Genomic DNA, 22,449 nt, shown 5'->3' with positions numbered 1-22,449 from the left:
CTGTAAAGATCAGCCTCCCAGCAAGATCTGAAGGCTCTCCAGTCTCTCTGGACTGTAATTTCTAACTGAAGGCACAATAATGTATTTCACAGATGCCTAAAAATGGGTCAACTTAAACAATAACGGCTTAAAATCCAAACTGAAAGATCAGAGCTGCATTGGGCAAGTTCAATGTTTAAAAGGCATTGTTGTTAAAAATATTTACTGACTGAAATGTACAAAATTCTTCACATGCTGATTTTTCCAGCTGGACTTTTGCTTTTCTTTTCTTTTTTCTTAAGCTCCTGGAAAAACCTACCTAACCAATCAATTAGGCATCTAAACAGAAGAGAAAGCTAGAGGTAATACCAGGAAATGGATATAAGAAGAGATACTGCCCTCTGCTTTGCAGCGGGCTGCTATGCAGCTGAAGACCATCACCATGTCCCCTCTCAGGCACTTTTGTCTCAACAGCCTCGGTTCTTTTGGCCTCCCCGTGCCCCCCACCCCCTGTTCAAGCATGAAGCACAGCCATGGGTCATTGCCAGCTCCACGGGCCACCAGCTGAGAGGAAGACACATGTCCCAGGGACAGGAACAGTCCCTGCTGGTGAGTGTCCCACTGAGTGCCCTGCCAGGGGACCCAGGCCCCCATGAATCCACGTTACAGGAGCACAGGGAAGACAGGTTCCAACCCAAGTGACTGTTCCTCCATGCCCATGAACCAGTATAGAACCACAGAATCATTTTGATCAGAAAAGACGCTCAAGATCATTGAGTCCAACTGTTCCCCCACTCCTGGCACTGCCCCATGTCCTGAGAAGTAAATCTACCATCAGTCCAACCCTCCAGGGCTGGTGACTGCAGCACTGCCCTGGGCAGCCTGTTCCAATGCCCCACAGCCCTTTGGGGAAGAAATTGTTCCCAGATCCAACCTCAACCTCCCCTGGCGCAACTTGAGGCCGTTTCCTCTGCTCCTGGCGCTTTTTAGTCAGAAGAGACCAACACCCACCTCACTACAACCTCCTTTCAAATGAGAGTTGGGCAACTGAGAAACCATTTTGTAGCTCCGAATGTGAAAGTGCCTTTACAGGAAGGGCAGGTGCTGATCCCTCCTCCCTGGTGACCAATGACAGAACCCCAGGGAAGATGTGCCAGGGAGGCTCAGTTGGACATGAGGTTCTTCCCCAGAGGTGCTGGACACTGAACAGGCTCCCCAGGGAGGTGTCACAGCCCCAAATCTGACAGTGTTCAAGAAGAGACTGGACAACACCCTCAGACACATGGTGTGAACTGTGGGGTGTCCTGTGCAGGGACAGCGGTTGGACTTGATGATCCTTGTGGGTCCCTTCCAACTCAGGACATTCTGTGATTCTATAATTTCCCGAGCACCACAGTTTGCAAGTGCAGAGCATAACCCAGACACAGGGACGAGGGTCTTACCTGCAAGTGCTGCAGATCATCCTCCTGCACGTTCTGGGACAAGTTATAAACCTGCATTTAAAAACAAAAACTTCAGAGCGCTCAGAATGGCATCTCCTTCGGGGCAACACGTGCGTTGATGTGGTTAAAGCCTACAGGACCATGGGGACACAGACCAAGTCCCACCCAGTCCGTGGTGCCGGTACAAGCCAGGTCCCAAACACGGCTGGACTGCCGGACAGACTCCCACTGTCAGAGAGACGTACACTGCTGCTCCCTGCGCAGAAAAACACTCTGGCATGGGAACACCAGGGGCTGATGTGACCCAGTCTGTAAGTCTGTCAGCTCCAAGACTTCCATCCCATTCACGCTGCCCTCCAAGAGCAGAGGCCAGACGGTAGGAAGGGAAGCCCTTGGGGCGAGGTGAGGAGATGAGACTGTTCCCTGCGACGATGGAATTGTGTGGATCCTGCCCTCAGTGCAGCCAACGCGATGGCCTTTGTCTCTCCCACCAAAAGCCCTGGCCGGTGCCAAGCTACCGGGTTTTTGCCACCACCTTTTAGGAAAGCGATTCCTGCAGACATCCCCCTTCCTACCTGGATCGAGCTGATCATTGTGCTAAGGGCAAACACGGTGGCCGAATCCCGCAGGGTGGACTGGCTGTCAAAGGTCCCCTGCGTGTCCATCAGCAACACTGCGACCTGAGGGGCAGAAAGCTCCACGTCAGCTTGGATGCACCCATTCAGCATCTGCATCCAAGCAAAATCACTCTCGAGTGCCAAAGGGGCTTGAGGGGTGAATGTCAGCTGCTTTATTGTGCTGGGAATCTCACTGCTTCTGCTTCAGACTTATACTTGGTGGAAGACGAAGGAAAAGAGCAGCAAATACTTGCTGTCAGTGTGGATGGGTCATTTCCTGAATCTGCATTTGCTTCATGTCACAGAAGACAACCACAGCAGCGTATTGCACCTCCTTAACCCAAAACACATCGAGACAGCATCAGAAATCACACCATGAATAATTCAGTGTCACTTTGGTGCTGGGCTCTTTGTTGAAGAGTAGGTGAATACAAATATTCCTGGCTATAAGCTGAATTTGCAACATGCCCCAAAATCCAGTTTGCATTGTATTTGACCACCCTGAACACTCCATTTTACAGCTACTGCTCTAAGAAAGGAGAGTAGTTTTCAAGGACCTCAGATTTGAGATCTCTGGGAATAGCACAGAAATAAACTCTGGGCTGCCCAAAGTTAGAGGGACACCTAGAGATCACATCAGGGACACCCAGACATCATAGCAACTCATCGCATTAAACCCATTCATGATAAATATGGGATTGAAGACCTTGGTCTTCATCTTCACCTTTTTACCATCGGGCTTGTCCACCAGGAAAACCTCGCTCCATATCTGAATGCCGGTCGTCTCCCGCTCGGAGCCTCCCCGCCAGGAGAAACCAGTCAGAGGCTCGTTGTAATCTCCAACCCAGTCCACCGCTTCCTGCAGGGAGGAACGCAAGTTGCTGGGTTCTCATCTCACTTTGATTTTACACCTTTCCTCTGTGCTCCCTCCACCCCAGCGCTGGTGAGGGGCAGCCCCTCTAAGAGAGGTTTGCTGCAGGGCAACTGATGTGAACAGCTCTGCTCCAAAATCAAGAGTCCAGTAGAAACCCACCCGTGCACGGGGCTGTGGGAGGACCTGCTCCATTTGATTTTGTGAAGCTCATTCTAATGAGAAGCTTGAGCATCCCCAAAACACCAAACCAATGTCTTGTCCAGCTCATCCCTGTGTGGTAGACGGGAGCAATGGGCAGCACACCATACCCCTGGGAATCCATACCTTATTGTACATATACCGCAGCATGAAGTCCATCAGGAATGATTTTCCTTTCCTAAAAGCTCCAGCGACAGACACGGCCACGACCTCTTTATCTCTGACAGCCTCTGCGAGGAGGATGCGGTTGAGCGCAGCTTCATCCAGCTCGAAGGAATGGTCATCTTTGACAATGAGGACTTGCACTGGTCCTGCCTTCCTCACCGACTCTTCCTCCTCTGAGCTCCACTCGTAAGTCTTGTCTGAAAAACTACCTGTATAAACAAATAAAACAAGGGCTGTTAGGTTCCTTCTTCTGCAGAAACACATGCAGCAGGGCTGGACAGGGCCTGAATTTCCACCCCAAAACAGCATCGTTCAGAGCAGATGTTTGTTGAGCCATTCCTCAGACATCTCACTGGAGACTCCCCACCGCTTTGGGGCCACCAGTTATTGTCCTACAAGAGTTGAAGTGGAGAACACATCACCCTCTTCTTGCCCACAACAACTTCTTACAAACCAAAGCCTGCTGTAACACCTCCATTAGACAGAATCCCAGAATGTCAGGGATTGGAAGGGACCTCGCAAGCTCACCCAGTGCAATCCCCCCATGGAGCAGGAACACCCAGATGAGGTTACACAGGAAGGTGTCCAGGCGGGTTGGAATGTCTGCAGAGAAGGAGACTCCACAACCCCCTGGGCAGCCTGGGCCAGGCTCTGCCACCCTCACCGGGAAGAACTCTCTTCTCAAATTTAAGTGGAACCTCTTGTGTTCCAGTTTGAACCCATTGCCCCTTGTCCTGTCACTGGTTGTCACCAGAAGAGCCTGGCTCCATCCTCATGACACTCCCCCTTTCCATATTGATCCCCAGGAATGAGTCACCCTCAGTCTCCTCTTGTCCAGCTCCAGAGCCCCAGCTCCCTCAGCCTTTCCTCACACGGGAGATGCTCCACTCCCTTCAGCATCTTGGTGGCTGCGCTGGACTCTCTCCAGCAGTTCCCTGTCCTTCTGGAACTGAGGGGCCACAGCTGGACACAATATTGCATGTGTGGTCTCCCCAGGGCAGAGCAGAGGGGCAGGAGAACCTCTCTGACCTACTGACCACCCCCTTCTAACCCACCCCAGGTACCATTGGCCTTCCTGCCCATTAGCCCTGGCACAGGCCACATTTATCGTGTCTCTATCAAAAGACGCTGCCTCGGTGCATCCCGCACGAGTGCTGTTTCTGTAGCAACCGCAGAGCCCTGCTCATCTGCAGCCTGCGCTAACGCTCAAAGCATCATCTACTGCCATTGACCACATCGACAGCATCCCCAGGGACAGGGGAGAAGTGACAAGAACAATCCTGTTGCCGAGCGTGGGCGCGGGGACCGAATGCTGGGGTACCCCAGCATTCGGTCCCCGCGCCCACGCTCGGCAACAGGAATGTGCCCAACAGATACGTGTCACTTGCACGATCCTCCAGACCGAAGCAGCTGGAATTATCATGGTTTTAAAGGCCTCACGGTCCGTCTGGGCCGCTTCATATACCTGCTGCCACCTCCAGGGATTTTCCTTTCCTCGTTTCCAAACTTTCCCAGCAGAGAGATGCCAAAGGTGATTAACCATGCCAATGAGTCGCCTACGGCCACGTGAGATCTCACCAGCGATGGAAAGTTCCCCCACATTTCTACAACATCTTCCCAGTTCGTTGGCTCAGGCTGCAACTTTGGGAGCCCCAAGTTAAACCTCCTCAGTCTGGGTTTCGGAACTTGATCTTAGGGACCCAATTTTAAGCCAGTTTCAAAGCACAAGAACTATGCATGCACATGTTACAAGGCAAGCTATAAATACCAAGAGGAATCACATTCACCCATTCTGGGCCTCTTTATAAAGAAGCCTCCAGCAGCAAGTTCATATATGAAATAACAGCAGTGCTTTTGTACGAGTTTCTGATTTCCTATGATCCTGCAACAAAATATTGGGATCATTAAGCCGGTTGCTAAGGGATTTCTGGTGCCTCTCAGACATATACTACAAGCTTTCTTTGCTCACAGTTGAAAGACAAAGATCTTTTCTTCCCGATGCTTGGAGGATTTTCAACAAAAGAAAAGTCCTACATGCTCTGAAACGTTAGATTCTCCACCAGCCCGCAACAGTCGGAAAGCAACACCACCCAGCTCCCCCCAAACACCAGCCCCATACCACTGCTTAGGGGCCTCCAGGGAAAAACAAACCAAACCAACATTATTTCAAATACACAGACCCACTGTCCTGGTTTTGTTAAAGAACAAGTTTCTCTTTTAGTGAATTTGCCTGTCAGCTAAAGCTTCATATCAGCTGCATTTTCCTGGAGAACCAGACACATGTTTTGGTGAACACAGCAATGGAATGCAAAGTTATTGATAAGCATGGATGGACATCTCGCCAGAGGGGCAACGAGAAACAGGTGACCAAGAAACTGACCAAGTATAACATCCCATTCACGTGATACTTCATATAAAAGTGGGAGATCACGAGGATCTCGTCCCTTTTCCTTATGGCGACATTAGGAGAGGACCTTGCGAGTCGTCCCTGTGAACTGAGGCCAGTGACAGACTGAATCCAGCTCCGGTTGGCTGCAGAGTCCAGTCCAGGACTTTGGGTGCCGGCTCTGCAGCTGCTGAGACTTTCAAGATTGGTTTTGTATATTTTGTATTATTTTCTCTATTCTTATCGGTAGCATTAGTAAAACATTTTTAATTTTTCCAGCTCTCTTCTCTCTGTCCTTCTGTCCCTCCCAATGGCCTGTGCTGAGTGGGAAGGGGCAGAGGGAGGGGCTGAAGGGGGAAGTGGGCGTTAACAATACATCCGCCAGGGTTTTATCGTCACCCCGCAATCCAAACCCTCACCACCCAGGATCCAGGCACGCATCACCGAATGACTTGAGAAATGAAGGCATCTGAGAGTGGTCAGTCCCTGTGCTGCCACCATTTCCAGCACTAACATCTCCCCAGCACATTAAAATCTCCCCAACGCGTTAAATCTCCCCAAAATGTATGGACAGGTACCCAAGGGTCACAGGCTCCCATGTTCTTTTTAAGCACTGCCATGCTGCAAGTGCCTTAGAAAGTCTAGGGCAGCAAAACCTCTCCCGTGGTGTTTCCCAACGCCCCGCTCAGCCGAGTCCAATTTGTTTTTACAGCTACACATTGCGGACAGCGGGGAGATCCTTGCACAGGATGTGACTCACTACAGAGAGAGGAAAAAACCTGTAATCTGAGTTAAATCTAAACGTTTGTGAGTGTCGTCAAGCGACCGGGCGTGCAGGTGAAATTGCGTTTTACTCATCCCACACATGCAGTCAATGGGAGCGCCCAGCTGGGAACCAAGATGGGCACAAACGTCCACAGGACTTCCCAGGTTCTCCTTCAAAATTCGAAGTATTGAGTAGGATATGTTGATTTGCCAGTTCACTGGAAATATCAGGAGAAAAGGCATTATATTAAGCAGGTATCTGAACTAATTTCAACCCTGTTATCTCTGCTTCTGTCATGTACGCCCTCTGCAGACAAAACCGTCTTTTATATTTATTTCCACGTGATGAAACTTCCATGTTCTGTTTATTAGATTATCTGCTGTACTGAAGAGCCAGGGATTATCTTATAAAATGACAGCGCATTACTGAAAAGCAACTATTTTAATTGGTCTTTCCGGTATAAATTAGTTATCTGCGTTGAAGGAAGCAACGGCAAAGCATCATCTGGACAAAAAGGAAAAGGAGGAGAGCTCGGCGTTCCTAAACACTCCGGTTTCCACTCGTTCTCTAAGTCGACTCCTCCTTTGTGCCGGCTCTCCCGGCGCTTTGCAATTACGTCAATTCTCAGGCTGCTCATTCAGAAATCGCCAGGATACGGCTCCTTTTCCCCATTTCATAACAGCTCATTTCCATGACTCTAAAGCGGGGTGGAATCCACGTCTCTTTTCCATATGGTGATTCAAGGGGGGAAGGCGAAGGAGATCAGAATTTGCATTCACACAGCAAAAAGGAAATGGCTCCGTTCACACAGGTAGCCCCAAAATACAGGACTTACACCTCGCTTTAGTAGAGTTTCAGGGAAAAATAAAGCATTCTTCAGCTGTCCTAGGACTTATATTTGGTTTAAATTAAATAAATTGAACCAGCACATTTCATCTTGTGCCTGGGTACAGACTGACCGCCAACGTCTAATGTATTTAAGCTCCTACAGAAGAATAAATTAGATAAATTAGATGTCACTAATTATGCAATGTACCTTTGCTGAGCGCTTGCTTAAGCCTGTTCTTCCTTAGCCATGAAGAACAGATCACAGAAACGCTGACTGCTTTCCAGAGACCAACTAATAAAGTCAGCTTTTCCCTTAAATGAGTTTGCATAATAAATACGTTTCATTCCAGGGAATGAAATGCAGACGTGACCCGTCGTCTGTGCAAACACAAGCCGCCTAACCAGCCCCTGAGAAAGCCAATTTGCAGCCCTGTTCTTGTGCTCTCTGGGATCCCAGGAGCCTCACCTACCCAAGCACTGCCCTTGAAAAGGCAGAGGCTGCAGCCTGGGCCATTATTTCCCCCCCACAATACACAGACATCATGCGGTGCTGCTATTCTGAGGGTATTTGAAGCAAGTTACTTTACTGCGTGGAAAAACAGAGACTACTAAGGAGAGAAAATAGAGGTTTGATGGGAAGCTTTCATTTGTTACTTCCCTGGAACGGAGCGTACCTTACCAGCAGCTCTCTAGGGATTAATTCAATCAGCAGTGATAGCTGCGCCGATCCTTTTTGAAGCTGTGCTCACCCCAGCCGTCTACATTACAAACGTATCATGGCACCGCCAACAATACCACGAGCCAAGCGCCGAACAGACCGTACAGTCAGTGATCCCTCTGCGCATTCTCCAGGGAGCTTCAGCTTATCTGCCCTCTGCAAACAGCGCTGGCAAAGAAAGACATCGCTCTCTAAGCCGCCGTCCCCCTTGTACTTATCACATGCAGTGCGGTTGCTGCTGTGACACGAGTTCATGCTGAACTACCTCCTGCCGCACAACAGCGATGGGAGGCTGGGAGAGGCAGCATCGCTTTGAGCATGCACCAGGCATCCTCGCCTTGTCGCCGAGACAGGCTTGCGCAGAGCTCTGCGTCTTAGCCGGCTAATGAGGGGAAAACGAGAAATAAAGCACTGAAGCAACAGCAGAGGGGATGTTTCACAGTATGTTTGGGATTGGAAGGGACCTCAAAAGATCATCTAGTCCAATCCCCCCATGGAGCAGGAACACCTAGGTGAGGTCGCACAGGAACATGTCCAGGTGGGTTTTGAATGTCTGCAGAGAAGGAGACTCCACAACCCCCCTGGGCAGCCTGTTCCAGTGCTCTGTCACCCTTACTGAGAAGAAGTTTTTTCTCAAATTTAAGCAGAACCTCTTGTGTTCCAGCTTGATCCCATTACCCCTTGTCCTATCATTGTTTGCCACCGAGAAGAGCCTGGCTCCATCCTCATGGCACTCACCCTTTATATATTTATAAACATTAATGAGGTCCCCCCTTAGTCTCCTCTTCTCCAAACTAAAGAGCCCCAGCTCCCTCAGCCTTTCTTCATAAGGGAGATGCTCCACTCCCTTCAGCATCTTGGTTGCCCTACGCTGGACTCTCTCCAGCAGTTCCCTGTCCTGCTGGAACTGAGGGGCCACAACTGGACACAATATTCCAGATGTGGTCTCACCAGGGCGGAGTAGAGGGGAAGGAGAACCTCTCTCGATCTACTAGCCACCCCCCTTCTAATACACCCCAGGATGCCATTGGCCTTCCTGGCCACAAGGGCACAGTGCTGGCTCATGGTCATCCTGTTGTCCACCAGGACCCCCAGGTCCCTTTCCTCTACACTGCTCTAAGCAATAAGCATGAAGGATGCACGGCTGAATCCCGAAGCGCTCCCGGCCAGCTGTGAGTTGGCAATTCCCCCAGCACGGGGCTGCCATTGGGTGTCTAGACTGAGGTGCTCTTGGGAGATGGTGAGGATGAAGCAGGGAAGTAAAGCCCTCTCTTGGACCCATGGCTCTGCCATCTTGCCTGCACCGCACTCTCTGAGGGTCACAAAGCCTCCTGAGCTGGGTTTAACACCACACACAAATCCGCCTCGCCTTTCTATCCTACCTGTGCCTCCTACGCCCAGGGCACGGCTGCCCACACAGCCCCAGCCTGGAGGTACAGATGCAATCACAGCGCTGCCATAAAACAACACGCAAGGCAGGCTCTTGAAACCTGTGGAAATGATGGGTAAATGGCAGAGCCCACCATGAAATCTGCACCTAGGGAGCTGCAAGGCATTGCTTAGAAACAGATGAAGAAAACCGTCGTGTAATAAATTAGCCCTGTCTTTCAACAAGCACGAATGGCAGGTGAAAGGCCACACTTGGTAGCCGTTTGGGGTCTCGCTTTGCGATCCCAAACTCTCCTCTCCAAAAAATTCTTACACCCCAGCTGCACAGCAGCGTTACCAGCTCTGCCCAACGCGATCGATCTGCACTCGCACGTGGCCCTGGCGAGCACCCCACTGCTCTGCACCCCAGGGTGCGGGCAGCAGGGCGCCCGGTAGGCTGGGAAACGCTGCCAGGCTGCGTGCCCATCCTTTGCTTTTTTTGGAGCGGTGGTAGGATGGAGAGTCCACCTTCTTCCCGGCAGCTCCGAGTCACCCAGCTGGCAGCACAGCAGCTTAACTAGAGCGTGGCCAACTCAGCTCCTTTTCCCTTTGGCAGGAGAAACGAGGAGATGAATGATGACGCTGATAACACGAGTGGTTTAGGACTTTCCTGTGTAAGACTGCTGACAGAAACAAGAGCTTTGGGTGATTACTGGCCACCAAACCTGTCTGTGACAACAGGCATGTCTCAAATGGCAACATCAAATGTGAAACTTTTTAATGACAACTCCTACCACTTAGGTGAAGTGCAGCAATGGAGAGCTGGGAGAGTTGGGCGGGGGAAAAAATGAAATATAACAAGGGCAAGTGTAGAGTCTTGAATCTGGGCAGGAACAACCCCAGGTTCCAGTGTCAGTTGGGGAATGACCTATTAGAGAGCAGTGTAGGGGAAAGGGACCTGGGGGTGCTGGGGACAGCAGGGTGACCATGAGCCAGCACTGGGCCCTTGTGGCCAGGAAGCCAATGGTACCTGGGGTGGGTTAGAAGGGGGTGGTCAGTAGGTCAGAGAGGTTCTCCTGCCCCTCTGCTCTGCCCTGGGGAGACCACACCTGGAATATTGTGTCCAGCTGTGGCCCCTCAGTTCCAGCAGGACAGGGAACTGCTGGAGAGAGTCCAGCGCAGCCACCAAGATGCTGCAGGGAGTGGAGCATCTCCCGTGTGAGGAAAGGCTGAGGGAGCTGGGGCTCTGGAGCTGGACAAGAGGACACTGAGGGGGGACTCATTCATGGGGATCAATATGGAAAGGGTGAGTGTCAGGAGGATGGAGCCAGGCTCTTCTCAGTGACAGCCAATGGTAGGACAAGGGGTAATGGGTGCAAACTGGAACACAGGAGGTTCCTCTTAAATTTGAGAAGAAACTTGTTCCTGGTGAGGGTGGCAGAGCCTGGCCCAGGCTGCCCAGGGGGTTGTGGAGTCTCCTTCTGTGCAGACATTCCAACCCGCCTGGACACCTTCCTGTGTAACCTCATCTGGGTGTTCCTGCTCCATGGGGGGATTGCACTGGGTGAGCTTTCCAGGGCCCTTCAACCCCTGACACTCTGGGATTCTGTGAACGGCTATCACTGCCAAATTCCCAGGCTGAGTTCATCTCCTTCAGAGACACAGGCACACAACTACCCTGGGTAAAATGCACATAGAACAGACGTTTTTCTACAAGTTCTACAGTCAGGGCATCTCAGTTCTTCCCCAAAAAGGGGACAGGCAGGCTGGCCTTCTTCCTGCTCAACTTGCACCAGTCCATGCTATTCAAATTCTTTGTACAATGCTGCTGCCAAAAACCAAAGGCACAAAGACCAAGCACCACGTCTAGTTTGGATTTAGGTCTCTAGCTTGTGATGTTGTCTCTTCTTTCAAGTCCCAACACTTCATTTTCTTTTCTCATTTACAAGCCTGCTAATGTGGTTGTGAATCTTCTCATATCTAGTGGCTTTCTGTGTAAAGACCTGCCTGTCTCAGCTTTCATTTGCAGGAGGTTCCCTGCAGTCTCACCAAGAAATGCCAGCAACTGGAATCTGAAAATCCACCATAAAAGGTCAGGAAACATATGACAAACAGAAAGGATGTTAGCATTATTAGTTAAAAAAACACAAAAACAAAGGACTACCAAAATCCTCCTTTTCTTTCCAGTTTAACGCATTGCTGTGCAGTCTGAATGGGTGGTGGTGATGACCTCAGTCTGTGCTGGAGAGGGGCCTCTTTTCCCCAAAACAGCTGCTCGGCCCATCCTGGCAATCAGACCCTTTAAGACCTGTCATGAATCTCACATCCAGTCTTAAAATCCTGACCAAGAAGTACGTATAACCTCTGTAATCCCTTTTATGGTTTTGGAACCAAATTCTTGATGAGTAGGTCATCCCGAATACAAGGGCCATGGTGGGAAACAGGAGAGACTTCACACACCTTGTTCCAGCCTGTGCTGTTTAAACAAGTGACTGGGAGCAGAGATCTCTAATGGTTTAACTGGGAGCCAGCTGCTGGGCGTCCACAACTGCCAAGCGCAAAGGATTTCAGAAAACATTGCTGTAACCTACTATAAGCCGTCACCGACCTGGCTGGACTTCACCAGGCAGGATTTATACTAAAAATCCTTATTTTGGGAAAAGCTGGGTCCCTTACTCTTACCAAAAAATAATACCAAAAAAACGAGACGTTTGCAGCTCCCTCAGCCATTCACCCAGCAACCAGGAGCAGTTGTGAGGTCTACGCACCACTTAGCACGTTGAGTAAAAGAGCTCTAACCAACGCACAGCCTCGCGCCGACCTTCTGCCCGCGGCTCAATCCTACGCTTGATGCATCACACGCCCCTGCACGAGCTCCCGGGGATGTACATGTGTGACAGTAACCCAGCTTTCATAGCCGACCCGAGGCAATTTCTTCTGGGTGCCATACTCACCCTAATTTGCTTTGTGAGCTTTAAAAATGCAAATTATTTTTATGAAACGAAGGAGAAGGGTTGCACTAAGCACTTGCCTGCTTGCAGGCCTGACTAATCAGGCAGCAATGAGGACAAAGTTTGCTCCGTTTCGAAATAGCGTAATATTTTTAATGACCCATAAGCCCATTTTTAGAACACGGCAAGGACTTTCTGCCTTAGCTTGAGTAAAAGCCTGAGCCTCCTCCTTCGCCAGCGAGGCTGAAAAACGTAACAGTGGGACAGTCACCCCCCAGACTGATGTCACCAGACAATGCTGCAGTCACTGCATGTAAACGCGTCTTTCATGGAACGAGGTTCTGTTGTATAAATGCGCGCTTTTATTAAAGGGGGCTCTTCTAGTAAAAAATGCAGGCATTTTGCTCTCTAATTTATTACCTGTTATGTCACCCAGCCTGGTAAAGCGCTGGGAAACATTTCTAGGAACAGGTAAAGCTCTGTGGAAGATTGGGTGTGATTTTGACCTGTGGATGGGTTGCAGAAGGCGGCTGATCCCACAGAGATCCACTTGGATCCACGGACAGCTCCAGATCCTTGCAAAACTTACCAAGAATGTAAGAAAGAGTTCAGTGACACATCACATTTCACTCGAGTACGGCTTGGCAGCACGTTTAGACTGAGGGATGTGTCTATTTGGCTTGCTGGACCAAGGTGATACTTTCAAAGACGATGTTTTCTCCATTTATACCCATTTCGGCATCATTTGCGTTCTCATGCTATCAAGATCTGACGGGAAAGCACCAGCATGTGTACATGTGTGCAACACTCAACACAAACACAGACGGGACTGACAGCCCTGCGAGACAAAGCTGAGAATGTCACCATATTCACGAGGAAGCTTTCCCTCCAGTTTACCCAAGGGTCTAACGACCTTTGTCAAGAGTCACTGTTAAAAACGGCACCGATCAAACGAGCGTTGCTCATTTTCTCCCCGCTCTCCTGCAAAAAGACCACGACCCACTCCGCTTACTCCAACCACACACTCCGTTATCTGAACGCTTCTGCAAACATGTCCCTCGTCTGTTAATCATTACCATGGGAAATACTACACTCATGTATACAAATTAGAATGTAATTTGTGTATCCAAACATCACAGCTCAGCTCACCTGCTCTGCCTGACTAGACAGGATACCACGAGTTCATGTGGAACACAACGCGGGGGAAATGACAAATCACACTCCCCAGCAGCCTCAAATAACGGCAAATGGCTGTATAAAACCTGATTTTCTATAAAACAGTGCACCAGTGGAAGCTGGTAAAGCAATCTCTGGTAACTGGATGCAGAAGGCTCGGTCACATCCCTGGAGAATATAAGGCTCTGAGGAGACCTTATTGTGGTGTTTCAATACTTAAAAGGGGCTGATAAGAAAGATGGGGACAGACTTTTTAGCAGGGCCTGTTGCGATAGGACAAGGGGTGATGGTTTAAACTAAAGGAGGGAGATTCAGGCTGGACATGAGGAAGAAATTGTTGTCCCTGAGGGTGGTGAGAGCCTGGCCCAGGTTGGCCAGAGAGGTGGTGGATGAACCATCCCTGGAGACATCCCAGGCCAGGCTGGACGGGGCTCTGAGCAACCTGAGCTGCTGAAGATGTCCCTGCTCATGGCAGGGTGGCACTGGATGGGCTTTGAAGGTCCCTTCAACCCAAACCATTCTGTGTTTCTACGATTCTAAAAGGCACCAGGAGCCCCCTTGCTTGCTGGTGCAGCCCACATGTGGGCCCAGCTCTGGCTCCAGAGGGGATGCAGCGGCTCCGGTGGGTCCCAGCCGGCTGCGGGCAGGCGGCTCTGGAGAAGCGAAGCTTTGCAGGAAGATGCCGCAGAACTTCCTCCTCCTCCTCCTCCTCGCAATCCCGCTCCCTGGCAGTGCTGCTGCCAGCTCCCCTGGGCTCAGGCGGGGTTTGTACTGAGCTGGATTTAAAATGGCCCCTCTCCGGAGGGGCTGACACACCAACAAAGCCCTGCAGCCCCCAGAAATGTGACAAACCCTCTGAAGGAGCGACCTGCCGGGGAAGGCAGATCTCTCTGGAGGGGAAGGTGGGGTGAGCCGGACCCCGGTCCCCGCCGAGGGGACACCGGGACTGAGGGCAGATGCTGCGGGGACAGCAGCGACGGGCGGAGGGACGGCAGGGCAGGCTGGGGGAGAACCGGGGCGGCCCACGGGCTCCCCACGGAGGCGGCTGCCGGCGGTTACCAGCCCCGGGCGGGGGTTACCGGCCCCGGGCAGTGCAAGGCGCGGCCGCCCAACGCCCCGGGGGTATCCCAGAATAACGGGCACTCCCAGCCTAACCCGCCCCACCGGCCATGCTCCCATCGGGCAGCCGGACACCCCGGCCAGACCTCCAGACGGGGTGTGGGGGTGCCAAAGATGTGGCCTCCGGGAGGGAGTGGGCAGAGGGCGGCCCTCCGTCCCCACAAGCCCCTCCCGGGGCAGCCGAGCCCCCCGCCGCCGCCCGCGGCCTCCCCCGCCGGCAGCCCCGCCGCCCCGCCCCGGCGGCCCAGGCCCAGGCGGAGCCGGGCGCGCCCCCCGCCCCAGCGGGCCGCCGCAGGCCCCGCATTGTTCGCGCCCGCCCCGCCCGGGCTCGTCGTCCCCGCTCTGCCCCGCCGCCCCTCGCCGCCTACCCCAGCTGCTCCTCTCCCGGCGGTTCCGGGCCATGGCGGCTGCGGGAGGCTCCGTGCGCGCTCCGAGCCGCGCTGCGTCTGGCGCGGCTGCCGCGGTGGCGCGGGGCGGGCGGGGGAGCCGGCGGCAGCAGCATCCCCGCCCGCCGCTACGGCGTGGTACGGCACGGCCGCCCCCGGGGACACCCGCCCACGCCGCACCCGCCCACGGGGCAGGCACACGTGGGGCATCAGGCGTGGACACGCGTGGGGCAGGCGTGGGCAGATCCACGTCCCGGGGCTGTCCCCACACCCGGGACACCCACCCGTGGGGGGGGGGCATGTCACAGAATCATAGAATCATTTCCGTTGGAAGAGACCCTCAGTTCCAGCAGGACAGGGAACTGCTGGAGAGAGTCCAGCGCAGCCACCAAGATGCTGAAGGGAGTGGAGCATCTCCCGTGTGAGGAAAGGCTGAGGGAGCTGGGGCTTTGGAGCTGGACAAGAGGAGACTGAGGGGGGACTCATTCATGGGGATCAATATGGAAAGGGGGAGTGTCAGGAGGATGGAGCCAGGCTCTTCTGGGTGACAACCAGTGACAGGACAAGGGACAATGGGTTCAAACTGGAACACAGGAGGTTCCACTTAAATTTGAGAAGAAACTTCTTCCCAGTGAGGGTGGCAGAGCCTGGCCCAGGCTGCCCAGGGGGTTGTGGAGTCTCCTTCTGTGCAGACATTCCAACCCCCCTGGACACCTTCCTGTGTAACCTCATCTGGGTGTTCCTGCTCCATGGGGGGATTGCACTGGATGAGCTTTCCAGGTCCCTTCCAGTCCCTGACATTCTGGGATTCTATGATCATTGAGTCCAACCATAACCTAACTCGAGGACTAAACCATGTCCCTAAGAACCTCATCAGGGGGACCTGTAAAGAGCCACTGAAGGAGGAATGTTGTTTTTACGAAATGGGGGACCTGGTGCCTGACCCCAGCATGGGGGTGAAGGACTAAGAGACATTGGACTATGAATCCGTAATGTAAAAGAAAGTCTCTTCAAACTAATCCCGGAATGCAAACAGATTATTTTAGAAGTTAAGGTAGGGGGAAGGGTAACCAAAGAGCCAAGAATCCATATTTTAAATAAATCAGGAGGGGGTGGTTAGAATTAGATGAATGAGATGGGTAAACCGAGGCAGGCGTTGGGTAGTCTAAACCCTGCAGTTCCCAACCAATGGGGAACAGGGGGGGGAATTTGCAGCTGGGATTTGGGGGGGATATAAGCAGGGGCTTTTTGCCCTGTTCCGTGTGCCTACCTTTAGGTGGAACACCCGGTCTTGCAAAATTATTAATAAAATATGCTTTGCTGAGAGATCCCACCTGGGCCTATTCTGTTGGCAAGGTAACAGTTTCCTGCAGACCCTGCACAACCAGGTCACTCCCACCAGGGCACGGGGCTCACTGTGGGGACACCCACATGGGGGACAAACACCTAAGCCCACCCACGGCACCTACACCCAGCAGCATCCACAGACAGGAGACAAATGTACATGTACAGATGCAGCATGAAAGATGCAGCTCAAGGACCTGGGCTTGGGCACCCCTGGGGAAAATTTAGCTTGCACCTTCCCTCCAGATTTCCCTCTAGCAGCAAGTGTTTGCCACCCCATCTTTGAGATTGACTCAGTGCTTTACCACGTAAGACCGTGACTCAGCCTGAGCACACAGGAACGCCCAGGTGCAAAACTTCTGCAAAGGAGCAGCGGTGCTGGGCTGCCCGGCTGCCCGAAGGTGTCCCTTGTACCCTCAGCCAAAACATCACACCTGGAGAGATCACGGAGTCAGAGAGCGGCTGGGGTTGAAGGGACCTCTGTAGATCCCCCAGTCCACCCCCCCTGCTCCCGCAGGGTCACAGAGCAGATCACACAGGTGGGCCCAGGGGGTTTGAATGTCTCAGAGCAGGAGACTCCACACCCGCTCTGGGCAGCCTGGGCCAGGCTCTGGCACCTCCCAGCAAACAAGTTTCTGCTCATGTTCACATGGACCCTCCTGTGTTTCAGTCTGTGCCCGTTGCCCCTCACCCTGGCGTTGGGCACCACTGAACAGAGTCTGGTCCATCCTCTGACACCCACCCTGAGATATTGATCCCATTGATCAGATCCCTCTCAGCTTCTCTTCTCCAGCTGAACAGCCCCAGCTCTCTCACTGTCTCCTCAACACAAAGATGCTCCAGATCCCTCAGCATCTTTGTGTCCCTGTGCTGGACTCCCTCCAGTAATTCCTTGTCCTTCTTAAACTAGGGAGTTCAGAACTGGATATACAACTCCAGCTGTGTCCTCCCCAGGGCAGAGCAGAGGGGAGGAACAACCTCCCTCGACCTGCTGGTCATGCTCTTTCTAACACAGGCATGCAGGGGCCATGTTCTGATTTTTTTTCTTTGCCTCTCTCTCTCACCCGCTGCAGCATCCCAGGCTTGTGTTTACTGAGCAACCCAGGAAAAGTGTTGCAGCCCTTTGCAATGCCAGCTGCCCACCCAGTCCCACCTGCACACCGCAGGCTGCCGTCCTGGCGAGCACGCTTGTCCTCGGCGTGCCCAGCTAGTGCTTGTTCGGACTTTTGATGCCAACAAGCTGCTGGTCAACTCGTCTGAAGCTGCAGGCCTGTGCTGCTCTTTGGAAGAAGAACAGCACGGCGCCCGAGACATGATCCCTAAACTGGAAATGTGGCAGAAATCGCCAGAGGATTGTACTGGCCGAAATCTGGAAGGATGAGAGGGAACAGACCCCAGACTGTGTTTGTAAGAGGAGATTTTGGGAGAGCGCTGCTCATTTCTGCACGCTGGCCTGCAGTGGTCAGGGAAAGCCGATGGCCGTCCCGCTTTGTTGGATTCTCAGGAACTGGCAGGATCCACGCGTTGTTTTTGAAAGCAGGAAAAACATTGAAACGTGAACTGCTCATCCGTGCCAAAGCCATGCGCTGTTGTGCTCCCATTGATATGCTGATAGTTAATTTCTAAGTGCCTTCTCCAATACTCCGCGACTGCCTCCCGTTGGCTTCCTCCCTGCGCTTTCAGCATCGCAGTGAAACAGATAATTCCGGCTGGCTGAAGCTGCTCAGGTGGCAGGCGGCTGAATCCTCCTGCCCGTGGCTGCCGGCCCCGCTCAGCCGCTCGTGGCCTTGGCAGGAGCTCCCTTAAAATTTCCAGAAGTAATCTCTGAAGTCGCATGTGCCTGTTGCTTCTTTGAAACAGCATTGTGAGGGGGGATTTCTTACGCTGGAGTTTGGAAAAGGAGATCAAAAGCAAAGCAGCTGGGAAACAGAGAGGAGGGGAAAAGGATGGAAAGGGAGATCGTCAGTTTGAAAGTCCAATTAAACTGAGATGGGCTCAGGTCCTGTTTTCCTCATGTGCTTTGAGAATTGCTGCTCAGGCCAAGCTTGTACTGCCCCATTTATTGGCATTTTTTCCCTCTGTCTTTCCATTATGGCACGTTGTATCAAAGGGAAAGAGGAGCGGAGAGGTTTGATCCTGTGCTGTGCCGGGGGATTGTCTGCATGAACTCCCAAGGCTTTTTCCTGCATTATTTCCTATGATCCAAGTCATGGTTTTGCAGATGGTGTCTGTCGTTTCCAGGGGGTGACTCAGCATTCGTTCATTTTCACACACCATCCGTCCCTTCACTGATTCATCCTCCCTTTATTTTTCCAGTTGCAAACGGCCCTTCCTAGGAAGCATCCTCACGTTCCTGCTGCCTGAGCTGCCAGGTCGCACAGAGCTGATTTCACAGCAGACGTGCCGAACAGGCGCACGGTGGAGAGATTCTTGAGGAAAAATGATACTGAACGGGGGAAAGGCAAAAAGAGAAAATACCCCGCAGAGAGAGCCCACAGCCGGGGGCCCCCAGGCCGGCGTGCCAGGCCACACAGAGCTGAAAAGGCCCCGGAATGAGGAGAAAACCTGGATTTAAATCCATCATGTGCTCACGCAGCTCGCAGAGGCAGTTTCATAATTCACCTTGATTCGACTGGCCCACTTACCCAGACAGCATTTGCAGTTGCTTCTTCATATCCCCAGCCCTTCGCAAACAGAAACCGGCTGTGTTGTGCAATCCTTATGCAAGCGGTGGGGAAGGGACGCTGCAAAAGCTCTGCTCTTTCGCAGGTGCCACCAAATACTTGTCGGGACTTGCTGCCGAGGGAAACGGTGCCGTCCCCACGAGTTTTCCTTGCTGGGACGCAGATAAGGTGCTGTCTTCACCCTGAGTGACAGATCTGTTCTTATGGTGGTTATACAAGGTTCTCGAATATGTTCGCTCCTTCCCCGCAGTTATTATAATCACTTCTGCCTTCTTGGTCTTTTCTCTGTCACTGCTTCTGCTTAATCACGTGGGACAGTAAAAGGAATATAGATCTTCACTGTGTTGGAAGAGCATTGCGAGGAGACTTCTCGCAAGCAGTTACACTCTGTGGCAGTGATTTGTCATTGCTGTTTTAATTGCTGTAACCTTATTCTTGGGTTAAGAGGCCAAAAATTCCTAGCAAATATCAAAAAGTATTAAAACAGAATCAGCTTTTCCCTCAATCTTCTTGAAAGATGAAAGCTTCCTAACATCTTACTGTTTTTCTCTTACTGCAATATTTTGAAGTGAAGCGGGTCTTGATGCTTAGGAAATCCTTCTATTCCTGCTGTTCCTATTTCTCTCCCCAGATAGTGTTTATGCCCACCTACATTTGCGTGGGGTTTGCAACCAGAGGAATGGCCTTTGCTGCTTCTGAAAACAAGATTGCACACTGTGGCTGCAACACAACCATCGTATTTCACCCATGGAGGAGACGAAATTTCAGCAGTTAATCAAACAACTAATCAGTCTGTGTCCTGCCTTCTGGAAGATGCTCTGTGAATCGAAGGGACTATGTAAAAAGACAAAAAGCCATGTAGATACAGGGCCATCAGCCCAAAACTTCAACCAATCTTCCTTCCTCTTATTTCTCCTTAGAGCTCATAAGATCCCCCCTAAGCCCAACTTCCCACCTGTTTCCAATATTCTTTTTAATTTGTTCTTTCTCTCCTGCACTGACAGGCAGATGGACACCCCAGTTGTTTCAAAAAGATGGACCCATTTTCAATATGTAGTGATTTCAAATTGGGTCCATCTCTTTGAAACACCCTGTGTATTCAAAACATCCTTCCTTGTCAGTCTCTTTTATTTTTGCAAACGTGGCTTTAGTAAGTCCAAGCCAAAATCTGTGTGTGCCAAGTTTGTTTCTAGGGTTTCCCCCTGAAGATACACATCGTCCAGGGAAAGGGTTCCAGCTCCTCTTGCATCTTGGCAGAAACAACCAATCCACCTGCCTGCGTGATTCAGCAAGATATTCGCAATATGTTCCAGCCAGGTTCATGCACCTGGACACAGGGGGAGCAGCCAGGTTTCCAGGCAATGCTCTCAAGTCTGCTTGTTAATGATGCTTTTAATTAAATGGCCACATTTTCCTGCATCCTCGAGCTGCCTGTTTCACCTCTGCCCTCCCGTGCTGCCCGGGGGAGGGAAGGGCATCCAGCTGGTTTCCTTCCTTTGAATGCAAACAGCACAATCAGCTGCAAAGTCTCCTGAGATGTATCGACGTAAACAGGGTGACACAAAAATAACGTATAGCCGATAGCACTCCTGTTCCTTCCGTGAAAAACAAATCCGTGCACAAGGACCTCAGTTAAAGCTGGCCGGGGGGGCTGAGCTGTATCTTCTTTAATCCTCCTGCTCCTGCAAGTGACACAAGTCCCCTGACAGCCTGCAAAGGCTTTGCCCTCCCTTAGTAACTTTTCTCTCTTCTCTGAGCATCTCATCAACAACCCCCAGGGAGATCCTCAGTCTATGGGAGGATGGTGGATGGATGAGGATGATTTCTTGAGCAAGAACATTCCCACACGGGACATAAGAAGCATCTCACAGGCCTGGATGCCATCTCCTACTTCTTCTCTCGCCCAAAGATCTGTTGCCAAGATCTCTCCTTCTTTCTGCTCTTGCAACAGAAATAGCATGTTCCCTTCAGAGCCTCCTTACCCAAGCTCTTTAGTTTTTTTCCAGGCATCTTTTTGTACTTGTCATCATGTGCTCACAGCAACTGCCCTCCCAGCTGCTCCAAAGGGACATTCCAGCAACAAGAGACCGTTAAGGTCCTTGTGAAACCTGCCCTGTCCCACTAGCAGAGCTCAACAGGCAGGCAAAGCGGCGTTACCAGCACCAAGAGCTGCCGAGGTGATGCCGAGAAGCTTTAGTAGGTTCAGCATCCTGGACTTGGTGGTGGGAAGCTGCCCGCAGAGAACCTGGAAACAGCTCCTTGCTGGTGGCCATGGGGAGATGGGGTGAAGCGACAGCATGTGTTCCATCGGGGAGGAAAACCAGCCTGAAAAACCCAAACCACAAGCTTAGCAAAAAAAATAATCTACATCTCAAATCACAGGGAGGGTGCTGCGGCATTTCTTTGGACTCCGCAACAATGGAGTTGGATATAAAATATAGTGTATTGCAGGAATCAATGAGTGGGAAAAGCTGCAGGCCCTTGAGTTGATTCATGAGCCTTCGGCCTTGGCATCGCCGTGCAGCTGATCTAGTTTCTTATTTAAACAGCTTGCAAACATGAAACGATCCCACACAATAGTACTGAATACCTTCCATGTGAGGTTGTTAAGACTACGTGAAATTAAAGACGCTTTAGCAGTCTGAGGCAAACTACGGCCAAAGTATTTTTTCTTCATGCTCAGAGTTTATTTGACAACGAACATCCATTCACACACGCGGCACATTCTGCTGCTTTTAAACCCACCTTTATTATATTTTTTTGTTAGAAATTTCTACAGTTTTGCATCTACCGTTACCAGTCTCATTAAAATAACCTTGGCTGTTCTTCCTCTTAACACTACAATGCAAACAGATCACATTCTCTAATCCTACGTAATGCCTTATGTAAAACCACTTAACATTCCTTTTAAGGCTGGGACCCATCCAGACGAAAGATGCTGCATAAAAGCACATTCCTTAACACGCTTGACCAGAAAAGCAACGTGGTCTGGGGTGGAAAATACACAGTGGGAATCGGCGTGTGTTCAAGAGTGCATGCCTGGCAGCGTGCAGGGGCAAAATAGTGGTCAATACAGGAGCTTTTGCATTAAATTGCAGTCGTCGGACGGCCCTTGGATCTGTACGATGTTCTAGGAGGCCAAGTCTTAATGCACCATCTGCTACTGGAAAATGAAATGGCCTCTTTCCTGTGCTGTCATCTGATGGCTCGTCAAGAGCAGCAAATCAGTAGAGCGAAAAGCGGCGTTTGAACCCTCAGCTGAGGAAGGGAAAAGAAAAGGGACGCAAACAGCTCACTATCAGGAGTGCAGGAAGCTAATTTGTGGGGGAAAGGTAATTGTTTTGTTAAAAATCGCCTGAGGAAATACAGCTCCCTAAAGGGTAAATAGTTTCTTCTGTATTTGCTGGGTGTTCAGGAAAACGTACGTATTTATGTTGGAGAGAACATA

General features: G+C 51.4%; 1 protein-coding gene across 3 annotated transcripts in view; it reads right to left on the bottom strand.

The window, feature by feature from the left end:
• ATL1 (atlastin GTPase 1) overlaps positions 1-15,151 on the bottom strand; it is a 29,100-nt gene extending 13,949 nt beyond the window's left edge. For 2 of the 3 annotated variants that reach the window (XM_065063070.1, XM_065063069.1), the window contains exons 1-5: positions 14,956-15,151; positions 3,237-3,484; positions 2,763-2,897; positions 1,997-2,101; positions 1,422-1,472 (exon numbers count right to left, since the gene is read on the bottom strand). In XM_065063070.1, the coding sequence (XP_064919142.1) occupies positions 1,422-1,472; positions 1,997-2,101; positions 2,763-2,897; positions 3,237-3,484; positions 14,956-14,989 (573 nt within the window). In that variant the 5' untranslated portion in view covers positions 14,990-15,151. Of the gene's footprint in view, positions 1-1,421; positions 1,473-1,996; positions 2,102-2,762; positions 2,898-3,236; positions 3,485-7,929; positions 8,356-14,955 lie in introns of those variants that run through there. The other variant, XM_065063071.1, reaches the window with a different exon arrangement.
• Between the last annotated feature and the right edge of the window lie 7,298 nt (positions 15,152-22,449).

The sequence above is a fragment of the Columba livia genome, chromosome 5 (assembly GCF_036013475.1).
Source record: "Columba livia isolate bColLiv1 breed racing homer chromosome 5, bColLiv1.pat.W.v2, whole genome shotgun sequence".
In the NCBI taxonomy this organism is placed as follows: Eukaryota; Metazoa; Chordata; class Aves; order Columbiformes; family Columbidae; genus Columba; species Columba livia.
The sequence above is the reverse complement of the archived record's forward strand: the minus strand, read 5'-3'. Positions and strand labels throughout refer to the sequence as shown.